Genomic DNA, 19,930 nt, shown 5'->3' with positions numbered 1-19,930 from the left:
TGTGGTTCTAAGAACCGTGTGAGATCTTGGGATAGATTTTTGGGACGTTACATCCATATACACTTCCTCTGTAAGATCACCCTATAGGAAAGCGTTGAGCACATCCATTTGGAAGATAGGCTAATTGTGAGATGCAACTATGCTAATAAAAGCTATAACAATCACCATCTTAGCCACACGAGAAAAAGTATCATGGTAGTCTAACCCTTCTTGATTATTATACCCTTTTACAACTAATCTTGCTTTGTATCTGTCAACATCACCATTTTCTTTATACTTTGCTTTATAAACCCATTTAGATCAAATAGCCTTCTTACCATGTGGTAAAGATTCTACTGTCCATATATTATTCTGGATCAAGGCATCAACATCAGACTACATGGTTTCTATCCATTCTGGATTATGAGAATCCTCTCTGAAACTAGAAGACTCTACCATAGCAGAAAATGCAGCAAAAAAGGACTGATAAGGACTAAGATAATTATATGAAATATAATCATCAATAGGATGCAGGCATGCAGAGTTAACTTTCTTCTGCATTACATAGTATCTATGCCAGATAGGTGGATTGGTGGTTCTCTTTATCTGTCTCGTATCTGTTAAAGAAACTGATGTTGGTATAACCTGGCTGTCTATATCAGCATCATGTGCAATATTATACTCTATTAAATTATGTTCATCATTCTTCATAATAGGTGCATCCGCGGAGACTGTCTCTACTGCATGAGATACATCAGGTGCTTAATGAATAACATCAGGTGTTACACTATAAGTTTGACTATCTCCATTAAGATGTGTTGGTAAAAAAACCAATGGATGTATGTAGGTGTCATAAGTTTCTCTAGGTGATGAAGTACTAAGATTCAAGAGTTCAGCTGATGCAACCCCTTTGAAAGGAAATACTTCCTCCATGAAGGTAACATCCCTGCTAATATGAAACTAATGAGTTTCCAGATCTATAACTCTATAACCCCTTTGTGTTTCTGAGTATCCTACAAGGACAACTTTTCTTGCTCTTGGAGCAAATTTGTCTTGCCTAGGCAGGACTGAGGCAAAACACATATTTCCAAACACTTTTAAGTGATAAAATCTAGGAACCTTCCCATATAACATTTCATGAGGTGATTTCCCTTTTAACACAACAGTAGGTAGTTTATTTATTAGGTAGACAACTTTCTTAATACAACTTCCCCAATATTTGATGGGCATTCCACTTTGGAATTTTAAGGCTCTAGCAGTGTCTAAGATGTGTCTGTGTTTCCTTTTTAAAACACCATTTTGTTGTGGTGTATATGCACAGGAGCTTTGGTGAACAATGACAAAATAAGAGAACAAATTACTACAACTAGAATTGAAGAATTCTGTTCCATTATCAGATCTTAGTACTTGAACTTTAACACCAAACTGTGTATTCACCATATTTAGGAAACCCTTCAACACAGCTTTGACCTCTGTCTTATATTGCAACAAACAAACCCATGTAAATCTGCTATAGTCATCTACAACAGTAGAAAAATATTACATCTTATCATAAGTTGGGATCTTGTAGAGGCCCCAATCATCTACATGAATTAGTTGAAAAATATGAGTTGATTTATTTGTCCTTTCTGGAAAAACTAGACTGCTTTGTTTAGCCATAGGACAAATTTCACAAGAATAGCTAGACTTATTATTTATGTTGCACTTAATACTTGAGATATGCTCCATTGCTTTTATAGAGGGATGGCCTATCCTTACATGCCATAACATAGAATCTACGTTCTCTACTGATACTGCTCCAACCATTTCCTTAATTTTATCTTTTAGCAGATACAGGTTATTTCTCTCTCTACCAATCCCAATTACCTTATTGTAGAGTCCCTGTAACACACAAAAGAGGGGGGAAAAGCTAACACTACAACACAATTTCGTAGTTAGTTGTGACACTGGCAGAAGGTTAAATCTGAAGTCAGGCACATGGAGTACATTCTTTATAATTCTATCACCTAAAATTTTACAATTCCCTGTGCTAGTGATCTCAGCTTTTTCCCCTATTGGTACCTAAACTGATCTAAACCTTTCACTTCTTATACTTTTTAACTCATTCAATAACTCTTTGTTAGTAGTTATATGATGAGTTGCTCTGGAATCTATTATATAGTAAAAAACATTGGGATTAGTTATCAAGGTAACATTACCTGTAAGGTTTGCCATGCCTTCGCTTGGTTCTCAGTTATGCACCAAATTCTGCATCTGCGAGTGTTCTTCTTCAGAAAGTCCATGATAGGATTCTCTGTCTACAGAGAAACCATTAGCATATGGTTTGAAACTCCCATCTGATAAGCATTTGACCCTGTTCTAAAATATTGCGTCCTCTATTTTGATAAAAATTATTTGATCCACGCTCCAGAACTTTTCTTTTGCTCTTAAAATTAGGGGTATAACAAACAACTCTGTAACAATCCTCAGTGCAATAATTCCTGAAACCATAAACTTTACAAGCAGCACTTCCTGATGTGTTCTTCTTTCCTCTGAAGGCTTGACCTCTTCCAGTTATCATGGTAAGAGATTCCTTGTTTATATCAGTTACTCCCAATAATCTTTGACTTTTCTCTTGCACCACTGTAAAATAGGCTTGATTGACACTAGGTACTTCACCTTTAATTAATATATCACTCCTTACATGGCTGTAGGTTTCGTTCAACTGTTAAGAACATTAACAATCTTTGCGGATGCAGATGCTCTATATAGGGCTTAGCTTCCTCACAACCATATGAAGGAGAAGGCACTAATACATCAATTTCATCCCACAAATCTCTCATTCTAGAATAATAATCAGTGACAGAACTCTTACCTTACTTCAGAGTAGCAACTTCTTACCAAAGATGGTAGACTCACGTGAGATTCAATTTATGAAATCGTTTCTTGAAGTCATCCCATACTCATTTTGAATTAGATGGATAAACTATCATAGTCAACAGATTTGATACAATGGTGCTACTGATCCATGACAATATTACCGTATTGCATCTCTCCCACTGTATCGCCAATTCACCATTGTATGAACTTTTCAGGAAAGTTCCATCTACAAATCCGAGCTTATTTTTTACCAACAACGCCAATCGCATTGACCTGCTTCAAATATCGTAATTCTCAGGCCCAGTAAGTTTGATCGCGATCAGTGCAACACCAGGAGTATCTAAAGTTTTTAAGTATAATGGATGATTGTGTTCAAGTGTAGCAACTATCAACATAGCGATAACTGGGTTGAGCTTTAGAGGCGGACCTACGTGGTTTCACAAGGGTGCACGTGCACCCAGTAAATATTTTTAAAAAATTGTATATATATATGTATAGATATCATACTAAAATGTTAATATATTTAATTGTGCACCCTCAATAACAAAACATGTCTGGGTGTACTGGTTCGGAACTCAAATGCTAGCTTTCTTCAGATCCCGATGTTGCAGGTTCGATTCCTGATGGATGCCCTTGTTTTTTATTTACTTAATATTTAATTTCCACCAGCCAGGCAGCCACCTCAGCTGGCCCTACACTACCCTTAATTAATATATCTAGACAATAGATATTCCCCAATCCCAAGCCCCATATTTTCCCCCAAATTTCAAGCCCTATTCGATATTTCCCAAATTACCCCAAAAGTCAAACTCCCTGAAAAGTGGAAACTAGAATTTAGAAGGTTACAAGGAGCAATTTCAATTCACCATTTGATGCTAACATGGATACAACTCTTCCTTTCATTTTTCATCTTCTTTATTAATGTTTGGGTAACGTTAAATCATAAATGCTTTTAATATCTATTTGTTGATTGAAAGTTAGTGTGTAATTTTTTTTCTTGCTTCTATTTAAGTTCATGGACTTTGATTAAAAATAAATAATTAATTTTATTTATATTCTTGATGAATTTTTTATTTTGTAGGAATTTGTTATTGATTCTTGTGAAATGAAATGGATAGATATTATTCTCATCAACCAAGCTTTAGTTTTAAAGACAATTCTCATCGTCTTATAGAAGAGTTTGATGTGAATTCACTTAAATCCGATCTCGACAAAAAAAAAATCATGAATATGACTCTACAATACGAGATCAAGTGAGAAGGCACTATATTCAACAAGGGCCTTGTCAACCGATTCTTTCTCAATTTCCTCAAACTAGAATTGGAACAAAAATGCGTCGATTTAATTCGACGTGGTATGAGGGTTCATATTCTAGGTGAATATAGTATAGTGTGAAGAAAGATGTTGTGTTTTGCTTGTGTTGCTATTTATTCAAAAATGACTATGTAAAAGGCAATGCAGGTGATTTTTTCACAAAAATCGACTTTAAGGCTTGGAATAGTAGTTTGGAGCGATTTCAATTACATGTTGGTGAAGTAAATAGAGTCCATAGAAGATGTTTCAGTAAGATGCTAAATTTTGAGAATCAATCTCAATCAATTCAAGTTGCTTTGAACAAGCAATCTGAAAAAATAAGAAGTTAGCATCATACTTGTTTAGAAGCTTCAACTAATGTGGCAAGGTTCCTCTTGGAATTTGGATTGTCTTTTCAAGGTCATGATGAAAATGAATCTTCCCAAAATAAAATTTTTTTTTTAGGTCTTTTGGAATAACTAGGAAAAATGCTTTTCGATTTGAACAATGTTATTTTAAAAAAAGCTCCAAAAAAATGCTATGATGACTTCTTCAAAAATTCAAAAGGATATTGTGAGTGCTTGTGCCTAAGAAATCGTGAATGCTATAATTGATGACTTGAATGGAGATTTTTTTAGAATTTTAGTTGATAAATTCAAGGACATATCACACCATGAACAAATGGTCGTTGCATTGAGGTATGTTAACAAAAAAGGTAAAGTAAATGAGCGAGTTATTATTATTGTTCATGTTGGTGATACATCGACAAAAACGTTGAAGGAAATAATATGCTCCTTGCTTATGAGACACTCTTTGAAAACATCTAAAATACGTGGACAAGGCTATGATGGGGATAGTAATATGCAGGGAGAAATGAATGGTCTTAAAGCTTTGATATTGCAGGAAACTCCATTGGCATATTGCATTCATTGTTTTGCTCACCAATTACAATTGACACTTGTAGCCGTTGCCAAAAAGTATTTGCTCGTAGATGACTTTTTTGCTATTATTACTAATGTGTTGAATGTGGTAGGAGCATCATTTAAGCACAAAGATCAACTTTGAGAACATCAAGCAGAAATGTTGGAGTAACTCCTAGAAAGTGGTGAAGTTTAAAGTGGAAAAGGATTAAATCAAGAACGAGGACTTCAAAGGCTAGGTGATACTCGTTGGGGTTCATATTTTAAAACATTGGATAACTTTATTATTTTATTTTCATCTATAGCTCATGTGCTTGATATGATTAAATGTGGAGGCTCGAATTCCAATGATAGATTACAAGCCGGGACTTTTTTGACTATGATCAATGAATTTGAATTTACTTTCTTACTTCACTTGATGTTGAAGATATTTGTGATTTTCAATGAGCTAAGTGCATCATTACAAAGGAAAGAGCAAGATATTTTCAATGCTATGACATTTCTTGACATTACTAAGAAAAAATTACAATTGTTGAGAGATGATGGATGGGATTCTCTAATGAATGAAGTTCATGTATTTTGTGATAAACATGAAACTTGATGCCTAAGATGGATGATTTTTATCTTCCGAAAAAGTCAAAGCATAGGCCTTCTAGTGTTACTTACTCACATCACTTACGTGTTGAGATCTTTTATGCTATAATTGACTTGCAACTTCAAGAACTTAATAATCGTTTTGATGTTGTGAGTGGTAACTTGCTCCTTGGTATGACAAGCTTGAATCCAACTAATACTTTTGCTAATTTTGATAAGGAAAAAATAATGATATTGGCCAAGCATTATTTGAATGAGTTTGGTGAATCAAAGCTTCGAGAGCTTAGTTACCAACTTGATACTTTCATTATACACATGCGACGTGGTGATCCTATATTGTCTAATTTGAAAGAAATTGGTGATTTGGCAGAAGCATTGGTTAATGCAAATCTTGTGGAGATTTATTCTCTTGTGTACTTACTTGTGAAGTTGACGTTGATTTTACCAGTCGCTACTGCAACTGTAGAGAGAGCTTTTTCATCTATGAAGCATATCAAGAATGAATTGCATAGCAGTATTGGTGATGCATTTTTAAGTGATTATTTAGTTTGTTATATTGAGAAGGATATATTTGTAAATATAAGCAATGATGCAATCATTGATCGTTTTCAGAATATGAAAATGCGTTAATGTCTAGTATGAAAGGATGATCTACTTTTGCTGTATTAGTACTAAATTAATATCATTTGATCATTTTGAAGTTTTTACTTTGCCCATAATGTTTTTTTTTTTTATAATTTTTAAGTTTAAAAGATTCGTATGTCAAATTATATAGTTGATAATCGACATGACTATGTTAAAGATAATGGTGCACCCCTTATCTTCAAATCCTGAGTTCGCCTCTGTTGAGCTTCGAACAGTATAGATGAATTGACTATCAAATTATGCGGAAAATTTTGATCTATCTCAGGCCTCGGCTGCTTTGATTCCATGTGAGATTTCAGTGCTAAGCAACTGAAATCTCCATTAATGGTGATTAACAGTAACCTGTAAACTAACTAAGAGGAAGAAGAGAATGAAACAAAAATTTCCTTAATAGAATTTTCATCACGTTTTACATCCATCACACTTTTATGTATAGGCCAGCTCATCTAGTGATAACTAACTAACCACTAATTATCACTGATTTACAGATCATTGACAGCTCAGCATAGTATCACCCTTCTAACTAACTGCTCAATTGCTCAGTCACTCTAGTCTCAATAAGTATACAATTGATTCAAGAAGAATTGAACGGGATAAGAGTTGCAAACTTAATGGCCCCAACTTCCTTGTAAATGGAGGTAACCAAGTCTGTTCCCCTTACTGATGTGCTACAATAAGACAATCCTTTGTCATGCATGGTGTAGCTTCCAATATAATTACTATTAAGTCGCCTATATGAATTCTTATTGATTCGTCTTATATGAACGATCATAGATTATCATAATTCATAATCTTTTTCTTTTATTTCGAGTTTAGAATAGATAATGTGAGCAAACTCAAATTTCATATCTGATAAAGTGCTAGCTACTTCCTTTATCCCATTCATTATTAAAACTTCTTAAATTTAACATCCCAATCTTAACTTCAATGAGTTTGGACCAATTATAATATAAAAAGTTCATTAACTTTGCCGGAAAAAGAAAAGATGAAATAAAATGAAAAATTTTACAAACACTCATTTAATTGTAAGGTAAAAGTAATTTTTTTTTTAACTTTGTGTAAAATTAAATTCCGTAATAGGCTCTTAGTACGGGGCACCCATAACTAATTTTAATGAACGTGCTAAAATTATCTAAATACTCCTTCTCTCTCATTTTACTCGTCTCAATTTGATATTACACATTGATTAAGAAAAATAATTAATAGTATGACTATTTTATCATAATACCCCTATTAAATTATAGTTACATTTTAATTTGGAGAAAAAACAATTAATACTAACGGTAAAAAGGAAAAAAAATTGTCTTATCTTGATTAATGAAAAATGACAAGTAAAATGAGCAATCAAATTAGAAAATTTGGGACGAGTAAAATGTGACGGGGAGTATGTTTTAAGAGTTGTACAGTTAAAATGATAACTTACACCACTAACCACTTTTTTCAAGAAAATTACTTCTAATACTCTTGAAAATGAAAGTCTCATACTTTTAATTTCACCCATGTTCTATGCGTAAACTATGAAAATCAAAAGTCAAGAATTTACCCAATTTTGTTAAACTTAGGGAACATTTGGTAAGTAAATGAAATAAATAAAGTTATTTTATAAGACTACTTATTCCATTATTATCATATAAATTGTGAAGTAATAAATATTTTTAAAATTAATCAGTACTTTTAATCAAAGTATCAAATACAAAATAAAATAATAATATAATTTAATTTAAAATATTATTTCTTATTCCTCATATCAAATAACTCTTAAAGTTCTAGCACGGAGAAGCACTCAAGAACGTGAACTAGTAATTAATGATGTGGATCGAAAACTTGATATCCCAGATTTAAATTTCGATAGAGGCCAAAAATATTAGGTGATCTCTCATCTATTTTGATAGAAACAATTAAAAGGAACAAATGAGTTTGTTAATTAAGTGGACCTTTAAGTTTTAAATTTGGTAAAACAATTTTTTTCCCAGCAGTTTTCAAATTTTTTACTTATAAACTTTTACCCTCATCAGTCATCAATTATAAAAGCTGTCCTCGCAATTATAAAATTTTCTCATTAATTATAACAGTTTTTGATAATTGAGCAGAGATGTAAAATAATTAAATAATTATTCTCGCTTGAGAAATTTGATCCGTTTGAACTTATTAATATTATCAGACGAACTTATCTATTTTAATTCATTTAAAAAATTAAATTATGTTAGATCTATTGCTGATAAAAGGGAACAGATACCTCGTGGAAATAAAATTCTAGCAGGGAAAGGCAAGTAAAAGGCTTAAAACCATCCAACTGCCCAGATTTTGTAAAATTTGCATATACGGCGTCGTCAGGTGTAACACTATTTAGCACCAACTATTAAGAGATAACGATTAACACTTGCAAAGAAAATGGCAACCAGTATTTCTGGTTCTGCATGTTCATCATTGTTCCATCTGCATCATTTTAACACTTGTAAAAAATTACCAAGAAGGAGGTCCTATTCTGCAAATTGTAATAAAGGTGATGGTAATGGGGTTGAATTTGAAAATGAAAAGAAGAAGCTATATCTTGGTATGGATTTTGGAACATCTGGAGCACGCTATGCTCTTATTGACCATCAAGGCAATACTTATGCTCAAGGAAAGAGAGACTACCCACTTTATATGGTAATGAATGTTCTTTGTTTTCCTAAAGAGCTTCAAGTTTTACTCCTTCCTAGTCAAGACTTGACATTAAATTTAAGAAACGAAGTGAAGACTTTTAAATTTATGATCTAAATTAACTTTTAAGGTGTTTGTGTGGCCGTAAATCATTTAATTAAAGATAAAATAAGTATTTTAAAGAAAAATTATTCCTAAATTTAAAAATGTGTCTTTTTTGGAATGATTAAAAAGAAAAACGATTCATATAAATTGCAAGAGAAGAAATACTGTTATTATTGTTGAAAATGCTCTTCTGGAGTTGAAGGTTTATCAGACCTACCTAGTCCCTTCGTATCATTTTATGAGCCCTATATTAAAAATATTTATTTTAGTGTTCTTGTTCAATTTATGAGATTAAAAGCATTTAGTTGTCTTTTTTCCTTTATACCCTTAGCATTAAGAAGTATATAAAGTAATAAAATAATAATAAGAGAAAATATTCTATTTCCATCTTGAAATATACACGAAAAGCGAAAAGGCTAAGACCTGGATTAATTAAAACCGTATTTTTGACAACTTTAGTGCCTATATGGCACATACATGGCACAAAAACACTGAAGGGTCCATGTAGGCACACGTGTGTGCCATATAGCCAATAAAGTTGTCAAAAATATGATTTTAATTAGTAATAGAACCTTCCTAAAATTCGAGTATATTTCAGTCTTTTCGCATATAGTTCAAGGTGGAAATATAATAATAATAATAGTCAAGTTTCTTAATCATGATTACTAAGATTAATTTAGTAAAATATATTTTTAATTAAAGTTTTCTTAATATGCCAAGTCAGCCAAGTAAAATGGAGTAACTCACCTAGTAAAATATATTTTTAATTAAAATTTTCTTAATATGCCAAGTCAGCCAAGTAAAATGGAGTAACTAACACAAGGTAGGGGTAACGTTTGCGTACACCTTATCCTCCCTAGATCCACCATGTGGGATTGTACTGGGTATATTGGGTCCAGAAGATAAATTTTCTTTGAATAATGATGTGATGTCGAGAACTTTCTAAATTTATTCGAAAGTTAGAAAGAGAAATAGTTTTAATCATTCCTTATAAACTGAATCTTTCTCTCCTATTAAGTCACGTGAAGAAGAATGGGTAATTCCAAAAAGGCAAAACCAAAACGTTTGTAGATCAAGCCAGGACTTAAGTTTTAAATTTGCTTTGAGGTTTTCTTGTAACTTGAGTTACCACTTTGTATATTTTCTATATGAAAGTAAACGAATGATTGATTGGGTCTTTTTGGGGGAACTATCCCATGCAATAAATCTGTATCATGCTGGTACATATAAGTATGACGTGTATATCTCGGGTTATGATTATATCTATATCATGCTAGTCCATTAATTTACTGAAACATGTTTTCACAAGCAATGAACTTCTGAAACTTGTTTTATACTAGAAAGAAGGAGGAAAAAATGGACTGGATACAATCATGGAAAGACACACTCTTTTTACTACTTGATGATGTCCCTGTCAGTCTTCGCCCGATTGTCGCATCCATTGCCATTGATGGGACCTCTGCAACAACTATCATCATGGATAGGTCGGTGGTTGTTAATTTTTTTACTTTCCTTTTCTTCATCTATTTAACCATGTCTAGCTTGAAGAATATATGATTTCCCTACAGTAAGAGCGAAGAGCCATTGTCCAGACCATTCTTGTATAATGAGAGCTGTCCTGATGCTTTGCCTTTGGTGAAGTCTATAGCTCCTACAAATCATACAGTCTGCTCTGGATCCTCTACACTTTGCAAGCTTGTCGCATGGTGGAACTCTTATGATTCAAGCAAGGAATCTGTGGTATTGTTACATCAAGCAGATTGGTTACTGTGGCTACTCCATGGCAAGCTGGGTGTGTCTGACTATAATAATGCTCTGAAGGTAACTGTTGCGAACACACAGAAATCTGCTTTCTATCTCTCTTATGATGTCTTTTTCCCTGTGGCATGTGTGTATTAATGTACTACAAGTACCTCAGCTTCAATTGTATGCTGCAGGTTGGCTATGATCCTGAAATGGATTCCTATCCATCATGGCTTCTGTCTCAGCCATATTCTCATCTTTTACCGTCTGTGCAAGATCCTGGTACTAAAATTGAGTGTATGAAGGAGGACATAAGAACTCAGTTTGGTATGTTCATTTCCTTCTGTCATGTTTCAAGCCTGGGTGAGGAGGAAAAGTACCTTATAACATATGATACAACTGTACATCTGAATCAAAACATATCCCATAATCTATACATGAATAGACAATTGACACGACTGACATAAACTGCTGAAACATATGTCTAGTGCGACAAGCCAATGAGATTTTTAGTTAACTTAGTCACACACATGTTGAAAGATACAAGGTATTACACCTCCAGCTTCATGTTCAACCATTGATTAAAGTTAGTCTGTGAGGGCGGAGGAGATGTGAACATCAGTTGATCTTCTTTATGTGGCAGAGGACTTCACCATACTTTTCATATCATAATGAGCGAGGCTGCATATCTTGTGAACTCGATTACTGTTGATTTTTAGTGCTTTTTGCATTTTTCTGAAGTTGTACTTCATATTAGCTAATTCATAGTCTGTGGAGTTCCTTTCTTAATTTTGGATGTCGAGTTGTTTGTAGTTGCTGTGGGGATTCAGGATCACCTTTCTAGATCCAAAACAAAAAACAAGAAAGAGATTTTTTTTGCTAATACTTCCATTCCTGTTTTTCCTTCAGATTGGATAACTTACATTGTGAAGCTCCACGAACATGATGGTCTTGGAGATTTGCTACTGATGTGCCCCTTCACTTTATCAGGTTATCCAAAGGATTGTCTTATCTGTACGGGAACCACAGACAGTATAGCAGCATTTCTAGCAGCACGCGCTACTCAACCTGGAAAAGCTGTATGTTTTGCATGCTTATTTCTTTTGTTTTAGTATATATCATGAGAAAGGTGCTGCTGCTAGTTCCGGCAGATACTTCTCCGGATATAATTGGACAAACCTTGCAGAGTTGATATATCTGATGTTTTATCACCCAGTCTAAGTACTCTCTTGGTGTGGATTTCTTGTAACTTCTTATGACCATATGTTGTAGGGAATATCTACCACTTCATTGTCTACTATATTTGTTATGCTAACAGATTTTCACAAGAAAGAGTAATTCGCTATGTCTTTTCTCCATTCTAATAAAGTAATTTTGTTCTAGTTAATCAATAACATGCTTGTGCTTGCACTTAGGTAACATCTTTGGGTTCAACACTAGCTATCAAATTACTTAGCATCAGAAGGGTAGAAGATGCTCGATTTGGAGTATATAGCCACCGTCTTGGTGATAAATGGCTTGTTGGAGGTGCTTCAAACACAGGGGGAGCAGTTCTTAGGCAACTCTTCACGGATGAGCAGTTGGAGAAACTAAGTGAGCAGATAAATCCCCTTGAAGCTTCTCCTCTTGATTACTATCCGCTTCAAGCAGTTGGTGAAAGATTCCCTGTGGCAGACCCAAAGATGGAGCCAAGGTCTTTAACTATGCTTATTCTTCTTGCTAAAAAGTGAATAACAGCTAGTTGGAACTAACTTAAATTCTGAGGTAGTGAATTGGTGGCAATTATAATGTTACACTCAGATTGCTCTAAATTTCTTGATTCTAGAAGTGTCACATTTAGAAACATTTACTCCACTATGTAGTTGGTTTAATGTCCATGGTCCCATAAATTTAGACGTTTTCAGATAAAATCCTACTTTTCCACAAGCCCACGGTGTTGAGGTGTCCGAAGCCATTGATTCTTGTAATACGATGGTTTCTGCTTTGCTTCTTAAGATCAAAGACGGGAATTCTTTTCTTGATGGTGGATTCCTATCAGGTTGCTAATATGAGAACTGTTAGTGACAGACCGGTTTATTTCATGTTTTGTCAAAACAGAAGTAATAAGTATAAATTTCTAAGCTACTTTTTTATTCATTAGTAATTGAGTTATACAAAATTAATGCTGTGAGACACTTTTGGCTGATTTTAGAGGATAGAAATAAGTGGCTGACAGACTTTAAACTTCATATTAACTCTTAAAGGATGCTACTCCATATAATTACTTGAAGATATCATGGGTGCTATACAGTTTTTTATTTTCTATTAAATAGTAAAATCCAACTGTGTGTAGTGTTCATTAGTCTAAGAAGGTGCTCAAAGTTCATTTACTTGATGGCTGCAGTAGCAGAGATGAAAATCGAATATGTTGAGACTGTTTAGTCAATAAAAGTTGCAGCAATCTAATGCAACATGATTTACAATTTAATGCAAAGGCCAAAGCGTACAAATCTGTGAGGTTTATTCATATCTGTGAGGTTTATTCATCATAAAAGACAGTTTTTCCTATATTGTTGTCTTAGAAGTCTGCTTATTCTATTTCTACGAACAGCTACTGTACACCAGATTCTCTGCATTACGTTGGTGTCTTATTGTGGTAGTTTCAATAGATTTTTGAAGTTCTCCTGAGAGTATCGAGCATGCTTGCGTCAGAAGAAGTTTGGAGTTGTTCGGGGGTTCTTTAGAGTCATGTCCTCATGATGAAGATAGACTTGTTACCTGCAACATATGGAAGTTTTGATTCCTGATCTTTGTAGATCATAATGGACAACCTTTCACTTTTCTGGGCTTTAGCTGTTATTAGAAAGTAAAAGCAGACCATTCACCATAATAACCAATCTATGTGCTTTAGAGTGTATCATGCTAATGCTCATCTTTGACTCAATACATTGCTCACTTACCATTTACCTGCAGGTTACATCCACGTCCAGCAAATGATGTTGAATATTTGCATGGTATTCTTGAATCAATTGCTCGCATTGAGGTAATCTTGATGGCCTGTTCCTTTGCTTCTATTTCACGCTGTGCATGCAATAGGACTTGCTAATACGGATATTATGATATTTATTTAGGCAAAGGGATACAACTTGCTGAAGGATCTAGGGGCCAACCCTGTTGAAGAAGTGATCACTTCAGGAGGAGGCTCAAAAAATGAAAAATGGACAAAGATACGAGAGAGGGTACTCGGTTTGCCTGTGTGCAGGGCAAATCAGACTGAAGCTGCCTACGGAGCTGCATTATTGGCAATGAAGGGTGCTTGTGGAAATACAACATCTGATTAGAGAAGTGCAACAATGTTGGTGGTAGAGATTATTTGGTACCAAAGGATTATGCAAGATGAAAGGACTGTTAAATCCGACTGAAACAAAAGAAGCAAATGTATAATTACTAAAATTGTACTTTTAGTAGCCAGTATATCAAATATACTTAGTCAATCGGTAGATTGCGATATCTTTTAGCTGCCAATTTTTTGTGAATAATTGGACAATATTTGTCACACAATTAATTCATGACCATCTTTGATCGTCATAGTTGTATTTGTTTCAACCATGTACACCCTACATAGATAATTGGCTTTACTGTCACATCCTAAAGTACCTCCTAGACGTGGCTGAAACTCTCTAAACCCAACAGTTGGCGAACCAACTGTCCATTCACTAACGCATACACGGGCTAGAAAATAAATTACACCTGCCTTGTCAGTATTGCGTAATTTTCAACATCATAATTATATTTTAATTTCAAATAAATTAGGATCGTATATATGAATCCTTACTGATTCTTGTATTGCAATGATGCATCACAAATTGAATAATATTACACTGACCGTAAACTTATCATAAACTATTCTTTTATCTAGACTTAGAATCGGCATTGGCATTAAATCTAGGGGTGTATATAGTGTTGGGGAATTAAAGAAAAGAGGAGCAATGTATAAGAAGAAGAATAAAGTTGAACTTTACGTATTTTCATTCATCCATTAAACCAAGTTACATAGGACTCTTTAAATAGGAATAAAAAAAGCCTAACCACTTACTGAACATGTCCACTTACTCGACACTAATTATCCACTAACCTAAATCTTAGCAACTAATAGAGATTTTCTTTAACTAAACTAGGACTCCTAACAAACGTGTTACTCTGCCAACTAACTAGGAAGCACTAACGACCTTTGAATCAATATTTAACACTCCCCCTTGATTCAAAATTACAAACTCCAAGTTTCTGCAGGAAATGATCATGCTTGGCTTGTGGGAGTGCCTTGGTGAAGACATCTGCAATTTGATCCCTTGTACTTCAGAACTTTAACTCTATATCACCTTTTGCTATCAGGTCACGAATGAAATGATAACGGATGTCAATGTGCTTTGGTCTGCTGTGAAAAGCCAGATTTTTTGTCATTGCAATTGTTGCCTTGTTATCACAGAATATCTTTGTTGCATCCTTTTGCCGATAGAAAATTTCAATCAACAATCTTCGTAACCATATGACCTGACATGCTGTTGAAGTTACAGCAACATACTTTGCTTCTGATGATGATAATGCAACCACATCCTGTTTTTTTAAACTCCAAGAAATCGCTCCAGATCCTAAACTAAAAACATTTTCAGAAGTACTCTTTCTGTTATCTATACTTCCTGCCCAATCACTATCACTGTACCCTATGAAGATGAAATCTACAACTTTGGAGTACCAAATCCCGAAGTCAACAGTCCCAGCAACATAACGCAACACTTTTTTGGCAGCACCAAAATGTTGCTTGGTAGGACAATGCTTATACCTAGACAATATACTCACAGAAAACATGATATCAGGACAAGTATGTGTTGGTAGTTCAAACCTCCAATCAAGCTTCTGTAGTGACTAGGATCGACAAGATCTATGCCATCTTCAAGCTGAAACTTTTTATTTTCATTCATGGGTGTGGCAGCAACTTTACAATTATGCATACCAAACTTGAACAAGAGGTTTTTTGCATACTTCATTTGAGAAATAAAAATCCCATTCTCCACCTGTTTCACTTGAAGACCAATAAAGTATTGCAAAATACCTAAATCTGACATTTCAAACTCCTTCATTATGCAAGATTTAAATTCAGTAACTAAAACTTCACATGATACCATATAAATCATGTCATCCACATAGAGTCAAACTACCAAAAAATCACTCGTACCTTTTTTCTTTACATACAGCGTAGGCTCATTCTCACTCCTTTCAAATCCATACCTCAGAAAGTACGAGTCAATTTTGTTATACCATGCCCTCGACGCTTGTTTTAGCCCGTAAAGTGCCTTCTTGAGTTTGTAAACTTTGCTCTCATTGCCACTAATAACAAAACCCTCAAGTTGGGAAACATAAACTTTCTCTTCCAAATACCCATTTAGGAATGCAGATTTAACATCAAATTGATAAACTGGCCAGCTCAATTTAGCAGCCAAAGATAAGAGTATTCAAACCGTTTCAAAATGAGCAACAGGTGAAAATGTTTCATTGTAATCAATATCTTGATATTGTGCATATCCCTTAGCTACGAGCCTATCTTTGTATCTCTATATGCTCCCATTTGTATGACGCTTGACTTTGAACACCCATTTGAGTCCAATGGGTTTCTTTCCATCCGGTAGATTCACCAACTCCCATATCTGGTTCTACTCAATTGCTAGCATCTCTTCTATCATTGCATTTGTCCACACTTGACTCTCTGTAGTTTTTTTTTAAACAAGTGGGTTCTGCACCATATAAAGCAAAAGAACAATTCTCATAAATCTCCCTCAATGATTTGAATTTCATTGGCGGAGTCTCGCTGGAAGAGTCTGTTGAAGAGGAACTGCCGCCACTTCTTTTGGGGGTTAAGTCACGATCACTTGCTGGAGAAGAGGTGCTTGATTGAGGAGTAGAAAGGGTGCTACTTGCTGGAGAAAAACTGGATGTGTTCTCTAGAACGAAAACTATTGCAGGTTCTTGCTCAAAAATTTCATCAGTAGCTGACAATTTAATATTCGAATTAACATTCCCAGAATCAAAGTTCCAGGTAGCATCTTCATTAAACATAACATTTCTACTTATCATAATTTTGCCACTCACTGGATCATATAACTTATAAGCTTTGGATTGGCTGCTATATCCAACAAAGATACATTTTTTTGATTTTTCATCAAGCTTTTCCCTAGCCTGTGAGTTCACCAAAGTATAAGTTATACATTCAAAGACACATAAGTGGCTTACTTTGGGCTTGTTATCTCTCCATGTTTCATATGGTGTTTGATTAAGGACAACCTTGGTGGGTGAAATATTGATCACATAGACAGCAGTAGCAACAGCTTCATCCCAGAAACACTTCGGTACACCTTTGGCTTGCATCATGCTTCTGCCCATTTCAACAACCGTCCGGTTCTTTCGTTCGGCTACACCATTCTGCTCCGGTGTATATGGTGGTGTGAGCTCTTTGTGAATACCATTTTCCTCACAAAAAGTGTTGAATTCATTTGACATAAATTCACCACCTTTATCTGTTCAAAGAGTATCGATTCTACAACAACTTTTTTTCTTAACAAAGTGCTTATATTTCTTGAAATTCTCAAATATTTAGATTTGAATTTCAAGAAATATACGCAACTCATTCAACTACAATCATCCGTAAAAAATAGGAAATATCGACTTTCACCTAAGGACTCAACACTCATAGGACCACATAGATCAGCATGCACCAGTTCAAGACAACCAGAAGCTCTCCAAGACTTGCCTACGGGAAATGAATTTCTATTTTGTTTCCCATACACGCTTCCTTCACAGAATTCAAGAGCATCAACCTTAGGCAAACCTAGAACCATATTTCTATGACCTAATAATTGCAACCCCTTTACATTCAAATGACCATACCGCGAATGCCATAAATTAGCTTCGCTACTATCTTTGGTAACTAATACAAAACTTTTAACATCAGAAACTTTACGAGGAAATATTCAATTTTGAGTCATTTGAATGTTAACAATTTTGTATCCTATTTTTTTATCTTGAATGCTACAAGAATCGTCATCAAACAGAATAGAGTATCCACAAGTTATCAGTTACCCAACACTCAACAAGTTATGGGCTAGACAACAAGTTATGGGCTAGACAAGGAACATACTGCACATCATGGAGATGTTTTACATTATCATGAGAAGTTTTTAGAGCAATTATACCTTTCCCTTCGACTTTTATTGCCTTGTCATTCCCAAGCCGAACTTCTGACTTTTCTGATTCATTAAGTTCTTTGAACAACAACCTTCTGCCAGACATGTGGTTGGAGAAACCACTATCAATGATCCAAACTTCATCCGAACCAGCATCTACTGAGGAGTGAGCCATGAACAAATTACCCTCCTCTTGTTGTTTCTCAGTAAAATTTGCCTATTGTTGTTCATCCTTCTGTTTAGTCTAGTAATCAACTTCCTTGTGCCCCATTTTTCTGCAATAGCGGCAATGAATATTGCTCTTGAACTCTTGGTGCTCACCACCAAATTGAGCTCGACCTCTGCCACGACCTAGACCATGGAAACTACCTCTGCCTCTGCATCCTCTGGCATTTGAGACTTCTGATTTGCCTTTGAAAGAAGACTCTCCCTTGATCTGAAATGCCTTCTTTTCACCCTTTTCTTGAGAGGCATTCAATCTATCCTTGTGAGCTTGTAAGGAACTCATCAATTCATCAAAACCATAATCAGATAAATTACGGGATTCCTCAATGACAGCTACGACATGATCAAATCTTTTACTAAGATTTCTTAGAACTTTAGAAACTATAGTTTCATCAGTAATTTTGTCACCATATGCCTTCATATGATTAACAATTGTACTGAATCTAGATAAGTAGTCTTGTACAGATTCACTACTTTTCATGAATGAATTTTTGAAATCACGTCGGAGTGACTGGAGTTTGACATTCATTACCTTTGTCGAGCCATGGAATTCTTTCTTCAGAATATCCCATGCCTGCTTTGAGGTTTCTGCAGCAGTAATTCTGGAAAAAATCGAGTCGTGCATAGCTTGCTGGATGTAGAAGAACGCCTTAGAGTCCTTCTTTTTGTTCTCCCGCAACCTTTGTGCTCCATCTTTCTCATCATAGCAAATCCTACAATTCTTGAGACTTGAACAACGTCTTCATATTTATGCTCCAGAATTCATATTTATCTCCATTAAAGATGGGAATTAGTTGCTGAGATGTAGAAGATGCTGCATTGGTAGCCATTCTTTGCCCTCAATTTTGATTTTCTTCTTGCAATTGTCTTATCTCCCAATTTGACCTAACCTGGACAGAGAAAAAAAATTAAGAAAAAGATACTCTCTCTCCGCTTTGATACCAAAAACTGTTGGAGAATTGAAGAAAAGAGGAGCAATGTATAAGAAGAAGAATATAGTTACAAAGAACTTCACGTATTTTCATTCATCCATTAAACCAAGTTACATAGGACTCTTTGAATAGGAAAAAAAAAAACCTAACCACTTACTGAAAAACATGCCCACTTACTCGACACTAATTATCCACTAACCTAAATCTTAGCAACTAACAGAGATTTGCTTTAACTAAACTAGGACTCCTAACAAACGTGTTACTCTGCCAACTAACCAGGAAGCACTAATGACCTTGGAATCAATATTTAACACATAAGTTGGGTTGGTTCGATTTTTATAAAAAAAAAAATCAAACCAATCATGTCGATTTATTAAAACTATAAACCAAATCAAATCAACATAAAATTGTTTTTTCGGTTTAGATTTTAGTTGGTTCTTTCGATTTTTTTGATTTTTTTTTAATAATCTTTAGTTTTTACAATTATATTGTGATCGAAGACTAGATCAAATATATGTTTTCACTCATGTGCTAATGCAAAACCACAATTATGAAAAAATGAGGAGCGAAAAACTCTGTTGAAACTAAAAAGTGAGATGAAAAGTGAAAAGTTTAGGTTATAAATTTATATTAGATTTTGGATCATTTAATTAGTAATTAATGGACAAATATTACAACCTAAAGGCCCAAATCTGAATATATGTCTACATCTACTTTCAAATTATTGAAAATTACTAAAACTAGTTGAAAAAATATTTAAAAAGTAGATTATAATTAA

General features: G+C 34.5%; 3 protein-coding genes across 5 annotated transcripts; 2 read left to right on the top strand and 1 right to left on the bottom strand.

Annotated features, from left to right (window-relative positions):
• Nucleotides 1-5,660: 5,660 nt before the first annotated feature.
• LOC107849275 lies at nucleotides 5,661-6,275 on the top strand. Its single transcript, XM_016693894.2, has one exon. It carries the CDS (start codon nucleotides 5,661-5,663, stop codon nucleotides 6,273-6,275), a length of 615 nt encoding a protein of 204 aa, XP_016549380.2.
• Nucleotides 6,276-8,422: 2,147 nt separating this feature from the next.
• Nucleotides 8,423-14,348, top strand: LOC107851603 (D-ribulose kinase). Of its 3 annotated transcripts, none has more exons than XM_016696683.2 (8): nucleotides 8,423-8,939; nucleotides 10,383-10,522; nucleotides 10,607-10,859; nucleotides 10,976-11,108; nucleotides 11,772-11,860; nucleotides 12,197-12,474; nucleotides 13,734-13,803; nucleotides 13,892-14,348. In XM_016696683.2, the coding sequence occupies exons 1-8, from the start codon at nucleotides 8,682-8,684 to the stop codon at nucleotides 14,099-14,101; spliced, it is 1,431 nt and encodes a 476-aa protein (XP_016552169.1). In that variant the 5' UTR covers nucleotides 8,423-8,681; the 3' UTR covers nucleotides 14,102-14,348. The 3 variants fall into 3 exon arrangements, with proteins under 3 accessions (XP_016552169.1, XP_016552167.1, XP_016552171.1); XM_016696681.2 differs by having other exon boundaries at nucleotides 8,564-8,939; nucleotides 11,691-11,860; XM_016696685.2 differs by having other exon boundaries at nucleotides 8,800-8,939; nucleotides 10,379-10,522; nucleotides 11,691-11,860.
• A 768-nt stretch (nucleotides 14,349-15,116) lies between these two features.
• LOC124889604 (secreted RxLR effector protein 161-like) lies at nucleotides 15,117-15,898 on the bottom strand. The gene is made up of 2 exons (XM_047401566.1): nucleotides 15,801-15,898; nucleotides 15,117-15,600 (listed from the first exon to the last, which is right to left on the bottom strand). The coding sequence occupies exons 1-2, from the start codon at nucleotides 15,896-15,898 to the stop codon at nucleotides 15,117-15,119; spliced, it is 582 nt and encodes a 193-aa protein (XP_047257522.1).
• Between the last annotated feature and the right edge of the window lie 4,032 nt (nucleotides 15,899-19,930).

This window comes from Capsicum annuum, chromosome 12 (assembly GCF_002878395.1).
Source record: "Capsicum annuum cultivar UCD-10X-F1 chromosome 12, UCD10Xv1.1, whole genome shotgun sequence".
In the NCBI taxonomy this organism is placed as follows: Eukaryota; Viridiplantae; Streptophyta; class Magnoliopsida; order Solanales; family Solanaceae; genus Capsicum; species Capsicum annuum.
This window is presented reverse-complemented; position numbering and strand designations above follow the sequence as displayed.